Genomic DNA, 15816 nt, shown 5'->3' on the forward strand with positions numbered 1-15816 from the left:
CGGGACGAATGTACAATTTATTCATAGTATCGGATTTATTTTTCAGCTTGTTTGTAAATAAGAGTATTGTTGTGGAAATATTCGGTTAGTTTGATTTGTTTTCGAATCGGTTTACTTAATTCAATGTTCATTGAATTTAACGATATTTGATTTATTTACTAAATTAACGATTTTCAATTAACTTTAGCACAAAGATTCAAGATATCAAATTACTAGATGCCCACGAGATTGGTTACACTAATGCCTGTGGTGGTCTCTATAGCAATTGTTCTTCTTCTCTTTGGTTTCGATTTAAGAATAGGAGATTATAGATTTACTCTTTATTTCGCTTTCCTGCTGGTCTGGCAGTGAATAAAGAAACATAGTGTGTACCAGCTGATTCTCTACCGATCATTAAACTCAATCAATCAATTCTTCTTTAGCAAAAGCGATGGCAACTTGTCTCTATATCTAAGTTACAATTATTTTACATTACATCCAGCTTTATGTGATCTTAGTGTCCTGGCCCGTCAGATCTGTTTACCTCGTAAGGGATAAAAAAAAGTAATGACATTGTATCATTCTGTTGCGTTTTTAAAATGATTTGCGAACTTTCGAACGTCGGGGGTTGAAAATGTTATTTGTTTCAACAGAAATAAAGTATTTTTAGTGGAATTGAATTTGAGACATCTCCAGTTGGCAACGCTCCTAACAAAGTAACAATACAATAGAAGCGAGACAATAAAATTAGTACACAGTTCCATCTGTACGGCAATTTGTAAAACAAGACGGTAAAATACGCCTCGGTGTCCAAATACGATTAAAGCTGGACCAGAAATATAGTGGTTTTAAAAGGGAATAAATATATCTGGCTAATAATATTTACACAAAAAAGTAAGGACAAACCAATGCTATTAAGTACTCAGTCTTGTTTATGGTTTGCCCTTTAATTAGGTACTAGGTAACTAGTTGCTTCGTGTAACAAAATGGTTAAAGGCGGGCTTTTCTCCATAACGGTCAGTATTTAAACGGTACTTAACACCAGATGGAAGAAGATTGTACTAAGGTAGTTCAAGGCCTGAAAAAATCTGTCTGACCGAATGTAGAAACTTGAATTCAGTTCTTCGCTTTTGAAGTCGGCTAAATCTGTATCGCTTACAACTACAATATTTAATGAGCGCTTTAAGAAGCTCGCTACAAAGGAAAGCTACCACTCTCAGGTACATATTATATTTAAGAGAAAGTGCAGGATTTTAAGTCACGCCCGCTGAAAACTCTTTGAGTCGTAGAAAGTACCTGGTTTTACGAATTCTCACTTAGTTTTAACTGTAACTAGGTGTGTCGTACACAGAGTATGACGATGAATGCGATAGGCCAGTGTTATCGTTTGTAATAAAATCTAATGAAAACGAACTGTTATTCTGTGTAAAGCTATTTGTGTTGTCAGATTTAAGAAGATTTTGTTTAATTTCATTCGTTGTATTTCATTTATTTCAATAACTATGCTAGGGTTTTTTCATCATAACAGTTTGAAGTTGATAGTTGCACGATAGAAGTGTTGGTTGATTGACCTTTTGTGATATGGAGTCAGCCCCGAAACCTAGAATAAAATATTCTACCTACAAAAAAGTCTCCCTGTTAATTGACGCCAAAGCACAGGGATACGAATGTCTGGAAATTCCGCCTCCGCCCGGCCCATATAGTAGGGATCGCCGAAGAAATTTCGGCTGGGCGTTGCAAAAGATTCTAAACCTAAAACTAAAGACGCTGAAAAGTAGATATAGAAAAATCTAAAGTTCTTCTTTGTTCGTCCCGAGCAACCCCAAACATTACGGTGAGTTCAACATAGGAACACGGAAAGATGAAAGAAAGATATGTTTTATTACAGTCACTAGTATATAGATAACTAGTTTTAAACCGTACGCCGCCAAACTAAATTTCACAATTATTTTTTTACTAACTCTTATTCAACCTTTTTCGATGTGGGCTAGAAACTGAGAAGCCCGGTATCTCCCGTTTTCAGCGCCGTCTTACGACGCTCGGTAAATATTGCACCGTGAAGCCGCGCGACGATAATTTTTCATCCCCTTTCTGCATGGGGCGATAAGGGGCGTTCTGTAAACTACTGCTTACTAGCGAGGAATTAATAGTGGCAAGTATAGAACTGACGCTTGAGCCAGATTCTGGTGATTAGAAGTGAATGATGTTAATAGTTTTGGTTATTAATGTTTAACTATAGCAAAAAATTACTTAACTGTTTTAGTAGCCCTATGAAGTTTTTTTTTATTTTTATTTTTTTTATATACTTACACTAGATGTCTCGGCAAACGTTGTTTTGCCATATCAATATTTTTTATGTAATTTCTAGTAAAAAAAATGTTAAGGGTGGACAACCCTAATCACTAAGGGGTATGATAAATAGATGTTGGCCGATTCTGAGAAACCTATTCAATATGCTCACAAAATTTCATGAGAATAGGTCAAGCCTTGTCGGTGGAGTACGGAAACGAACATTGTGACACGAGAATTTTATATATAAGATAATGTATAAATTTCATTGAAATCAGACTAGCGGTTCAAAGGTTACAAACTTTATTACATACATACAAGAAAATTATTTTCGCCTTACTCGCTTCGCTCTTTCCGACAATGATATAAAAAGGAAAAGCGCATATGTGCTAGGACGAAGTTGGAGATCTCAAAAGGTTTCTGTGAGGCCGATGTAGGTCAAATACTGGCACTGTCATCGCTATATTCTCGTCACGTGCCTAGACCTCCAGACATTCGTATTTAGCAACTTATCCTGCAACTTATCTTACAACTGATCTTACAACCTATCCGTCAAATAAACGAGACTATGATTTATGTGGGGTTGAAGTGCGTGCGAGGAATTTATTGTTTACGCTTAGTTTTCATGCCTAGGATATATTAAAGATAGTAGGACCTTAAATGAGTAAATAGGGAAGTGGTAGAGCCATTAAAGAAAATTTTGTGTTACGGTTCAAAGGGAGTAAATCATAAATGAGTATCCCTTACTAATATTATAAATGCGAAAGTCTGTCTGTCTGTTCCGCTTTCATAGCCAAACCTCTACACCGATTCGAATGAAATTTGGTCTAAAACCAACCCCTTAATACTAAAATGGGGGGTGAAAATTTATATGAAATTTATCAAAAATGCTACCCAAGCGAAGCCGAAGCGGGTCACTTTAAATTTGTTATTTTTATTCGTATATCTATAATCGGTATCATTAACCAAAAATATTGCCGTAAGTTAACCTTAGGACATATAAATCTTCTTTTCAATCTAATGAAAGACAATAAGATAATAACTTGAGCTTTATCGTACATACATCAAGAAAATAAGAGATTGTCTATTTTACCAAAACAACGTAATATTAAAATACTAATAATTTTTTTTGCTCTTTACATTTATATTTAATGTGGTACAGTATATAACCCTTACCCTGCATGTAACTCTATGAAGCAGTAATCGAAGCGACTTTGCAGTGAATTTAAGTAGGTTGATTTGCTGTACTATCCGATGTTAACAGAATAATAAAATCCTTTATTCCTTTGTTTCAGGTAAGCCGACTTTAATATACCGCAGCTATTAATTAGCAGCTAAGTGGCAATTTCCATTTGTTTCCTGACGGATAACCGTCGTGTTGAAACAATACCGTGAATGGACCAAACCTTAAGAGGATTATTAACAATGCTATCTCACTCTTACATGAGAATTTGGCGCTAATAAACCAATTTCTGGATAAAATTTGGAAAAAGCTGTGTGAAAACGAATTTGGCCAACCAGTATATATAGAAACGGACGCCAAACAATTTTCTCTCTCGAAGCTTAAAAATGATTATCTAAATTAGTCTTATCAAAATTAGCGGCCGCCACGGCTTCGTCCTTAGTACACGCACACCTACACATAAATGTAAGTTTTTACCGGTAAAACAAGTATTTCCGACCAATAGCCCTCACACAATGATCCAAACTTTACCTCTTTCAGTATCGATGTACTTTTAATTGACTAGTTCTATCTGTTACGAGTAATTCTCAAGAAATGTGATCAATAAATTGTGAACTCTCGACTTCATTGTTAGATCCCTATCAATCTTCTTAAGCCTTAAAGACTTGAACAAACAGGCAATCATTATGATTGCTCTCGTCAATAGTAAAATGAACGAACAATAATAATCCGATCACATTGTTTTCTGTGAGAGCTGCTTGGGTGCGGTATAAAGTAAGAGAGGAAGCGTTTTATTTTCAACGTACAAAATCTTTCTTGTGATTGGAAATACTAAATAATGATATCGACCTTAACTTTTTTGGCGGGTTCCTATGCTGATAGTGGATAATGATGTCGTACAAACTTGGCGAAACTTTTTCCTTTTATTCAAATTGTTATTTGAATTACACATATAGCGATACTCTAATGGCTAAAGAAGATAACATATGAAATAAACCTGGTTCATTGTAGTGTTGCCCTATCGATATGATAGGGCAATCAATAGGGGTATCGATAGGGTCGATTTTCGAGGTCAAATTAGTAAAACTATCGATGGTTAGACAACGCCAGTTCAGTGCTCTGAATGTGTAACCATGGTCGTACGCTTTGATCGTACTACGAAAGATTCTACTGTTACTGCGTCGCATAATTAAAACAGCAGTAAAAATATAGTATTTTCAATGAGTTCTGTATTATCATTTCTAAGTACGGAACACAGAAATAAGTTCACAGCTCAAACAAACTCCCCTTAACCTGGATCCCAATTATGAGCCGACCCCGGGCTGTTCTTCAAGATGCACCTACGTAACCGAGACAAACACAATGCATTTGATAAATTAAATAACATAATGAATACCTTTGACTGAGTACATAAACCTTTGAGTCCAACTGCTTTTGAGATTGTACCATCCGCGCTACAAAACCGCAGCAACAAAAGTGCGCTCAATCCGACTAATGGACGCCAGATAAGCTGCAAGCTACCCCGTTACACCACACTACTTATAACACTGAATTAAGGAGCGACTCCGTTAGTGCGGCTTTTAATTTGCCAATTAACTGACAATTAATTATTTAAAAACTTTGGCGAGCCTTCTACAATTTAATAATTCCACCACTTAATTGTGAGTAACGAATGCGGACGAAGCGAAAAAAGTATGCAGTGACAAGTAAAAGGATGTGGTCTTTGCCAAAAGAGGCGTGATTTTATTCCAAATATTGCAGCCTAAATGAAATAATTAATATTAAACTAATGTCAACCAGTATCTTACCAGACTTTTAAATAAAGGAGTTTGTAACGAACAAAATATTTGCGACTTTAAGGAAACGTTTAAAATGCATCAAAATCAAGATGAGTTTGGTATTGTAATGTATGTATATAATACTAAAAAATAAATGACAAACTTCATATCCTATGGAATTGCGGCTTAATCATTGTGGGGAGAGAAGCTATGAAATAACGTGTCTGTTATGTAGGGCAGGGGATGATTTGCCCAAATCAGCGTAGTAGTGTGTTAGTAAATGCTAGCATACATGATGTGTAGGTAGATAAGATCTTTTCAAGGCAGAAAGGCTACGTTCAACTGTATGGCTCGCAAATTTTAAACTAAACTTTGGCATAGTTATGTTTCTTACATACATACATATGGTCACGTCTTTATCCCATGCGGGGTAGACAGAGCCAACAGTCTTGAAGACTAAATGGCCACGTTCAGCTATTTGGCATAATGATAGAATTGAGATTCAAATAATGACAGGTTGCTAGCCCATGCTACCCTAGCAGTTGGGTATGGCAAAAGAAGCACGAAAGCAGAATAAATGCAGTGGAAATAAGAGCGTTAAGGAGTATGATGGGTGTGAAATTGAGTGACAGGATAAGGAACAGCGTGATAAGGGAATGTTGTGATGTGAAAGAAGATGTAGTTACAGGAATAGAAAAGGGTATGTTGAGATGGTTCGGTCATGTGGAGAGGATGAATGAAAACAGGTTGACTAAGCAGATATACATGGAGAGTGTGGAGGGAAAGGTCGGAGTGGGAAGACCTAGACGAACGTATCTTGATCAAATTAAGGACGTCCTGGTAAAGGGTCAGGTCAAAAGTACCCGAAACCGCCGAGCTTGCATGAAGAGAGTTATGAATGTGGATGAAGCAAAGGAAATATGCAGAGATCGTGGCAAGTGGAAAGAGGTAGTCTCTGCCTACCCCTCCGGGAAAGAGGCATGATTTTATGTATGTATGTATGTATGCTAGCCCATCGCCTAAAAAAGAATCCCAAGTTTGTAAGCATATCCCTTAGTCGTCTTTTACGTCATCCATGGCAAAGAGATGAAGTGGTCTTATTCCTTTTTGCATTGGTGCCGGGAACCACACGGCAAATTGATTTATTGCCACACGAATTTATTATTCGATGTTTAAATAAATGATTTTAAATGAGAAAGTAACTAGTTAAAATATTTTTTGTGTACTTTATTGCGTAAAACGAAATAAAAATAGTTATTTGACGGATTTACTCTTTTAGACTAGTCTCTTCTATCCATTGAAATACTAGTCTTGACTGATAAATATCTTCTCCAAATATTCGTATATGAAGACGGAGCAAGGCTCCGTGATTGAAAGCTACATACATAAATCACGCCTCTTTCCCAGAGAGCAAGGCAAAAACATCTTTCCATTTGTCACGATCCGTAAATACTTCTTTCGCTTCATTCATAAGTCTCTTCACGCAAGCTCGTCGTATTCAGGTATTCTTGATAGAAGTTAAGTAACAATACATAAATATTTAGTTTAAGCTTAGGCAGTTCAGTCCACTTAAAACTTTTTTGTCTCGCGACTCTTGAAGCTTGTTAAAGCTAAGCAGTTCGCGCTTCGTCGTGTTTATTAAGTTGGAACACAGCGAGATTATTAGAGCTTATTAAAGTAGTGTATTATCGGCGAACAACAATGAACTATATATCAAAGGAATAAAGTCCAAAACTATAATTATTACGAAACGTGGGTAGTTGCAAGTTTAAATTTCCGTTGCGATGTCATTCGTGTATCGATACGCGGAGAGCGCGGACGCCCCGAACGGAAATGAATTCAATTTAAAACTACACCGATAAAATATTTTTTTACTGAATGTCGATAACTTTAATCTGACATCAGATTTTTTTATTTGTCAATCGATTTAAATGGAAACTGGTTGTCATTCTTTTCCATGGTCTCTGGATCCGGAAATGGACAAGTTAGGTACCTATTGGAAGAGATGGAGTAGAAAAAAATATTAAAATCTTTATGTTCATATGCGAAGTAGTCTACAATCCCAAAAATAGGAGGAAGAAAGAGTTAAGGTTAACATCAGTTTGTATCAGCAGTATTCAATAAGAAAGTCGCCCAAGTAAATTGTAAATATACCTCTCAATTAACTAATTTAACAATACGCATTTAGTTCACATACACCGTTACGGTGAATTCCACTTATCACTCGCCCACGGCCCCCGGTGCCTCACAAATCATGTCTGTGTGTCATCTCTTAGATATATTGGGGTGATTAAGAGAGATTGCGTTTTGAGTATTTTAATGCGTACCGCATTAGCGGATTTCACTGTTGATTCATTTTATCATGAGTCATTAGGAGAGACTAGGCAGTCATGAAATAATCATTAAAATGATGTAATTCACCGTTTCACTGAAAATCATTATTACGTTGGGGCAACTTCAGGGATCCAATGGAAAGATGTAGTCTCTACCTAGCCCTCCGGAAAAGAAGCGTGATTTTATGTATGTGCATTTCCTTTTAATTTCCTCCACCGTTCGAACTGACTGAAAACTATTCGACCATAACGCGTAGTACATGATAAAAGACTACCTGGTCTTTCGAGTAAAATACCGCGTCATACGTCACGTCAAAAACAAAGTAGCCATCACAAATCTCATCCACCAATCCATGACTCGCATTTATACTTATGTGTCGTCGTAAATTCAACACATGCGTTTTATACTCATTAGGTCGGCCATCTTGTCTCTGAGGATGATTTGCAGCGGTCATTTGAACTAATTTTAGGGACGGTCTATTGTCTCCTTTTGTATTTATATTGGACCAGTTACCCGGCCAAGCGTTACTTGAATTTGAGTTACATTTATGTATGTGCATTGAATGTTTACAGTTCCACTGATTAGAAGTAAATATTTCGTTAAAATATCAATGAAAGTGTAAATTATTTATTATCATAATAAGTAAAATAAATCAAAAGAGGGGATGACAATGAGTATGTAAAAAAGTCAAATATCTCGGACCTACCAACAGATAAAACCATCGGTTCAAAGTTATCCCGTCAAAATATGAAGAGTAATTGAAGTTAAAGCCATTTTTGTTCACTAGTTTTGTGCTCTAAATAGATTTGAAATTTTCCCAGTATCAAGTTTTCCCTCCCTGTTGTCTACATTAAAATTGCTTGGCAGTATTTAGCGGGCAGGACATTTATTGCGTCCTGGGAGTCCTCACAGTCCGGCAGACCCGTTTGCGAAACAAACAAATTAACACATCGACCGTTGGTGCAAGGTTTGAAAACGAGCGGAATTTGGTCACGCTTAATCGACCGCTTATTTAGCCGATTCTTTGCAAAGTAGAATAGTTCCATTATCGGTGTCTATGGAAAAACGCACTTCATCTTATCCGTCTGTGGATCCAGTTGCGCGTATCGAATAGGCAAGTCAATGCAATGCAAAGTCAATGCGTTTTACTATCTTATTTGTTAACAATTTACTTTGATTTAAACTTCCAATTAATTAGCACGAAATAGGTAGTCTAAATTAAAAAAATAAGTTATAATTGAAATAGGTTGTGAATACTAAACTTACTAAAAATGATGGCTTAATTTTCGTAATTTCAAAATACAATACTGTAACTTTGATAACTCTCGCAAAAACCGAAGGGTTCAGCCTGTGTTCAGTCAATCAAGCCTCCTAGCGAAAAAACAGTGTAGCTTTCTCTTTCTGAAACGCTATTGATGTTGCGAATTACTGCTGCCTCTTATACCTCGCACCGGTCGTGTTAGATGACAAGGATTCCGCTCCAGTTGTGGCAGACTCGAAATACGCCACACGAACCATTGTCTACCTTTTACTTTGGCAGCCGCTGCACATTTTAATTATACTGCGAACACGCGTCCCAGTCTATTGAAACTTTCTTTGATTAGGTGGTTGACAGAGATGCAATGCGCTATGTCCATTCGTCTGTGTTGATAGTCTGTGGTATTTAAAATGATAATAATAGAGTACTTTAATATATTAATTTAATAGCTTTTGTCGGCGGCTATGCCAAAATTAATTTTTCAACGTTTGTGTCCTAGAAATTTAATCATTTTCATCTATTATATAACTATAGTGGAAGGACTTGGAAGTGTATAGATCAAGTAAAATTCAAGTTTGTTGTCTGAAAGGACCTTGGAAATTCAATTCTTAGTTAATTTATGTAAAGGGATCCAATTCATATAAAAAAAAATATTTTTCATTAATGTTCTTTATTTCAGGTACATACGTCTAAAAATAAATTTGGCTAGACATACATATATATAAACGGTGATATGATTCGCAAGGGAAAATCTCACACCGACTCTCAACGTACATCATATTATTATACTGAGCGCTACTTCACATAACTTGAGACAAATGAGCTACTTATACTAATTCAGGAGTGAGTGCTGGCCCTTTGTCTGTTTTCGTTGTCACGGCAACCGTTATGTCGGCTCTTGTGATTGATTGAGGGGTTGGATATATATATGTCATTTTGGATTTCAAGATGTGCACCACATTTTTTTTTTAGTTAGTAAATTTCTCGTACAGCTACTCCCCTTCTCTGACATAATAGGATTGCCTAACCAAACGGCATAAACATAACCTGCAACGCAACGTAACGTTATAGATGCATTATTTTTGTCCATATGTCACATCAATTTCGTTCGAAGACTATGGTCAGGATGAAAATTTGAAGAAGGGCTGTATTTAATGAACCGCTTGAAAATTATTAATTATGATTTTGGGAGAATCATATTATTATTACCTTGCGGTGGCTAAACTATACCTATACAAGTCATACGTTACGAATGTGAACCTCGAAAAAAATTATTTTTAGACGTCACTATTATTGTGTTACAAATTATTAAACCGATTTTGATGAATAACAAACTAAAAAATTGTAGTAACCTTTCCTTTGTTTCTACTAAATTTCAATTTTTTTTGTTTATTTTTAGTACTTTTAGTAGTTTAATACACTGAAAACGTGAAACAGTAAAATGAACTATGTACCCATGTAATTACATCTGTCTCTTAGTTCATTACGCGAGGCAATTTCGGATGTTATAAATATTTATTAATAATAGCATGTCATCGCCAATAAACATTAAGCAACATAGTATCTGACGTAGAAATTTATTACATAACATGTCATCGAGTTATTTTGTCTCATCGGAAGTTTGCGATTACGTGTGTGAGTTAGGTTGGGATTACTATATTTATTATAATGGTCTCATTTCAAACATTTAATAATAGCATTTGTTTGTTTAAATCACCTGATTTCATACATTCATGTGTAAGGATAAACTCTGTAGGGATAAATAAAGATAAATATTTTTACCATCCACAATACCTTTAATTTTATTAATCCACATTAATTATTGATATTTGTACAAGTAACAACTAAAAACAGGGCGTGTGCAAGTATACATTCTGCTGGTTCACTATCTCTGTTTAAATTGACAATACCTCCTTGCAAGGTTGGGACGTCTTATCTTTATTTATCTGATAAGACTTATCAATTTTATGAACTGATTAAGTTTGTTTTTGAGCTGGCTTATTTCTGGTACTATACATATAATTGTTACCGTAACAGGCTAATAAACTTAGAATTCTTCGTTTACGCGACGGCCTAGTAAACTGTTACGAATCTGAATTCCATCATTAAGCTGTCCAGCTGAACATTTTTTCGAGAGTTGGCTTTGTCTACCGGTTAGGGATAAAGAAGTGATAAAACTTCGTCCGTGTTTAATACAGTTTCTGAAACGAAATTCAAATTCGTTTATTTCTGTTATAATATGCAATGTCTAAATTTCATTCATTGTTACAAGTTGTAAAGCATTAATTTATCTTTTATCAGTACAAGTTCGAATGTAACTGGAGAGTTGAATAATGTTTCGCAAAAAACAGGTTTATCAGTTGCAGTTCCAAAGTCCGATAATATCCACGATGCCAAAACACAACTAAATTTGATTTTTGTAACGACTTCTATGTGGCGTAGTTATCACACCAGATCACTACCGAAATGATTCTGAGTTCAATGCCCGGAAGAAGCAAAGTGCAAAAAATGTACGAGTATATTTAAAGATATGAAAATGCGTTACGATATTTTTTTGAGAAGCTGTTACAAAAGTGACAAGTGAAAAAATGTCGCCACTAGTCGTTGAATCACCCTGATAGCTGAGCATGGCAGTGTTAGTTCTTATTCTACTGTACTTTAGACACAACTGCCACTATTGGAGAATATCCACTTATTTTATGTTCTCCAAACATCTGCCATCACCCGAATCAAACAGGTCTATAAATTCAAAAGTTAATAGTTTACTGAAGAGTTTTTTCTCGCTGCGGTCAGAAAAACACTATTTCAAAGAAGCTGAATCTCTTCTTTGCTACCATATTCTTCTCCATGTGAGTTAATGTGAGGTCGGCTGTGAAACTATAGCTTCAAAAATGTGGAACGCGCACGCGAGATCAAAGGTCGAGAATTACCCATCCGTTACAGAAAACAATGAGCAGGGTTTTTTCATCAACGCTTTCCAGTTTTTTGGGTGTTTCCCGCTTATACGTTGGTTATGGTTGGGTCACAGACCTACTTATTGCATCAAACTAGATCATTCTTAAATCTCTCCCTTTACTTTTTTTAATTCTGAGTACAATTCAATAATTAAAGTACCTGCGCGATCGAGCGTTGCTCGGTGGAACTCAGAATAACCATGAATAAATTATAAATATATACGAGACAAAATTATACAGATTGATTAAGTAGTAAGTTTAACTCGAACGAAGTTTGAAACTTGTATTACCTGATACTAACTCAATGATACCATATTATATTATAAATACACAAATATATAAACATCCAAGACGCAAAAAGTTATATCTGTTGCTGGGGATCGAACCCGTATCCTCTGACGTTGAAATGGATCGCTCTGACCACTGCACCACCAGCAATTGCTTGATTGTAGATTGCTAAGTGTATTATATAACCAAATTCTGATAAAAATTAAGTAACAATTTTAAGTTCAAAATATTTTACAGTAGGATTTCACACGCGCCCCATATTTTTTGACTCGTCTAAAATATTTAAAGTCTGTGTTGTTATCGTTTCATTTCTAGACAGGTGTTGTTATATTCCGGTTCTTTAGAATTTTTTGCATTCATTATTGTTATGACTTTGTGTTTTTTTTTAACGTTTCGTGCGTCACTTAATATCTTTTTTAAATATGTAATGTTCAGAAATGAGAAAATACTATGATGTTCTTGATAAAATTGGATTTATTGAAAAATCTAAAAACATTATTGGAAATACCAAAGGAGTTAAATCACTGAAGTCTGTGATGGCCTCCAACCCGCAAGGTCTACTAGGTAGTGAGAGCTACTTCCGGCAGAAATCGACAGAGAAAGATTGATGTTCCAGTCACCACTATCGCAGTAATTAATTACGGAAAACAAGATGGCGAATGTTATCAAATTCCGACGGGAAGAAAACTAGCCCTGTAAACAGTTGTCAAGTATAGAATAAACTTACAACTTTTGTTTTTCAAAATTGTGTTCCCAATCTGCAGTATCGTCTTTTCTACCGTGTTATTGTCACAGTAATTTATCATTTGTTTTATCTAAATGTATTAATAGAAGTTTTATTACATATGTTGCTTTATCTAAATTGTCATATCTTATCAACACCACCTACGGCAAAATAATGGGCGTGTGGAAGGACAAGTTGTTTCTTAGAGTTATTTTTTGTTTTTAAATGAAGTGTTTGAATTTTACAAGTAAAAATATTTTCAGTATCACACGACCTATAAGGTATTATTGAAATTATGTTTACTAGCGACTCCACAAACGCCAAAAGTTTAGAGTATATGATGTGATGAGAATACTTGGAATTTTTAATGTTATGACATAAAATGTCACTTCTGTATTTTCGTTTCTTGTGTGTTATGCGGAAAATAAATCAAATTAATTCTATCTCAATGAATTCAGTCTTTATTTTTAAATAAAAAACACAACAAAACACACTGTCACCTCACTCATACGCAGTTTTCCGGTTGTAATATATTCGGTACCCGCAACCATTAATAACCAATTAACTTTCTTGTGTCATTAGTACATTGTTTGTTTGAGAAAATCTATTTATAGTTCCTTTAAAGATACAAATATTTGTACTAAAGATCTGCAGCTCCGTTAACTATTACGTTTGACCCGCTCAAATTGGGGCATGTTCCACTTGCGGTGTATAATATCATTTTGGCAATCTCATCTGGCTCAATAATAACACGATTTGGTACTAATTTAGAAATACTGTCATATGTCTGGTCTATAGCTTCATCGTCTATATTGAAATTCTTAAGGAAATTGGTCCTTGTGATACCTGGGCGAACTGCGTTCATTCTGACACCTTCAGATGCTAATTCTAATGCTCCAGATTTCGTGAATCTCTCTAAAGCATCTCTTATCATGTGGAATGGTAAAAATCCAGGTCTCGATCTCATTGGAGCGCTGAATACGTTCACCACATTCCCTTTCGTTTTCTTCAAATGCGGTAAACAGAGTTGCGTCAGTTTGTAAGGGACACGAAGATTCAGTGCGACCAGTTCATCGAAAATTTCCATAGTCGTGTCAAACAGAGATGTAACAGTCAACTTTCCAGCACAGTTAACAAGCACGTCGAGCCTTTTGTATGTTTCGACTGTTTTTCTAACGACTTCTTCACAACTATTATCCAAAGTCAAGTCTAAGAGTAAACATAACGGTCTGGGTCCTCTTGTTTCACAAATTCTAGCCACCTCGAGCAGTCTCCCCTCGTTTCGTCCGACGATTGTGAGTAGAGCGCCATGTTCGGCGAATATTTTAGCACTCGCAGCACCAATGCCAGAACTAGCTCCGGTGACAATGACAACTTTCCCAGTGAAATCCATCCGCGCGCGCACACGACCGCCAGCGTCAACGGCCGACGCAACACTGTTTGTTTATTATACAGTCAAGGTGATCGTGTTGGATTCTCGGACACTTGTTTTTTCACAAAATATGGAATTCACAGCACTTAGTTGAATTTGTGACTGCTGTATGTTACAGAGTGAGTTGTGGCTAGGGTCTACTTCTGTATTCTGTATAATTTGTTTAATAAGGATAACTTTTGTGTATAATTCAGTTTTTGTACAAATACGCAAACCGCAGAATTTACATGGAGCGTTGAGAATTTTTTACATGTTATGTATAAGGTTGTCCTCAAATAGAGTACATTAAAGGTAAAGAGCATATGGCACATTTATGGAAAGTTAATTTAATTAAACCGGTAAATGAGCAAATGCCTGACAGCCAAAGGCATGGATTCAAAAGAATCTTAATATTAAATCTCAAGTGTAATTTGTGTATTTTATAGATGATATTCATACGAGTAGTAAACCGTTTGTGTACAAAAAAAAAGTGTTTTAGGGCGGTCGCTATAGTGTGAGCATTGAATGAGTTCAGAGACTTCATGCCTCTATATCGGAGCGTAGAATTCTACAACCTTTACTTCAAATGATACCAAAATACACACCTTAGGTTTGGCTTTGTCTTAAATAATTTTGTATAGCGACTGCACATTCTGTAAACGGAACGGGTGGACGAACAGTAGCACGTTGGGTCACATCTGTTACCCCTATATATTTATTACTCGCACGCTGTTATCAAAGCACATGTTATTAGTGAGTATTGCATAACGAATTCACGTCCTTCGCCTTTACTATCGTGACTCAGCATTAACTATTGTCGACGTAAATCGGAGATAAGTGGTGTTACTAGTTAAGATAGCATATTATCAAGTAAGACAAAACGATACGCATTTTGTTTGTAATTTGTAGGTATATTTTACTGTGCCAAAATATGTGCTAATTGTATAATGTTTTCCTAAAAGTAAATACTTCCGTATGTCTCCATTTTAGAGTATGGTCTTATAAATGTTTCGAAATATTTTAACTGTTTTTTTTTTGCTGAATTTTTTTCAACTGATTTCATGCTATAATGTTCATTAGGAAATGGTGGAATTGCTTGCTGCCCTCAAATTACTCACATTTTTTTACTGGCATGACAATTGTCTGAATTTACAAGCTTTGATTTAATTTCACCTGCTCTGATGTTTATAGTCAGTAATCAAACCTTGCTAGTTAAAATTTTTAAATCTTTATTGCTTTTAAAACAATCAGAACTCAGATCCCTAAACGCAGTGACGACGTTATTCAAACAATTAATCTTCCAGTCGCAGCGCTCATAAATCAGAATATAGTTTCAACAGCGCTGAAATGATTCCTCGACAAGTCCAATTTGATTTATTCCGTTACATCCCAATATTTAAAGTATAGAAGGCATGGGAAATTTTATGCAGAGTAGACTTTTAAAAATCTTTTCGTTTTGTTTGGTGTTTTTTTGCAGTTATATTGTAAAAACGAAAGATTTTACAGTGCTGCTGGATTTAAAGCAGATTATTTTTCTACTTGATAATAAACTGTTCCGTGGCGTTATCGTTAGAAGATTATGGTTAAAATATTAGGGTTAATGTTTGGGTATTTTTCG

General features: G+C 35.5%; 2 protein-coding genes across 2 annotated transcripts in view; one reads left to right on the forward strand and one right to left on the reverse strand.

Moving 5' to 3' along the window:
* LOC106130426 (heterogeneous nuclear ribonucleoprotein L) overlaps positions 1–15816 on the forward strand; it is a 276610-nt gene that overhangs the window by 136730 nt on the left and 124064 nt on the right. The gene's annotated exons all lie outside the window — the stretch shown is intronic.
* On the reverse strand, positions 13226–14224 carry LOC106130428 (uncharacterized oxidoreductase TM_0325). Its single transcript, XM_013329266.2, has one exon. It carries the CDS (start codon positions 14178–14180, stop codon positions 13428–13430), a length of 753 nt encoding a protein of 250 aa, XP_013184720.1. The 5' UTR covers positions 14181–14224; the 3' UTR covers positions 13226–13427.

This window comes from Amyelois transitella, chromosome 27, assembly GCF_032362555.1.
Source record: "Amyelois transitella isolate CPQ chromosome 27, ilAmyTran1.1, whole genome shotgun sequence".
Lineage (NCBI taxonomy): Eukaryota > Metazoa > Arthropoda > Insecta > Lepidoptera > Pyralidae > Amyelois > Amyelois transitella.

What these genes read in the sequence shown, in the direction of transcription:
- LOC106130428 (XM_013329266.2), bottom strand. Translation starts at nt 14,180, where the DNA reads ATGGATTTCACTGGGAAAGTTGTCATTGTCACCGGAGCTAGTTCTGGC.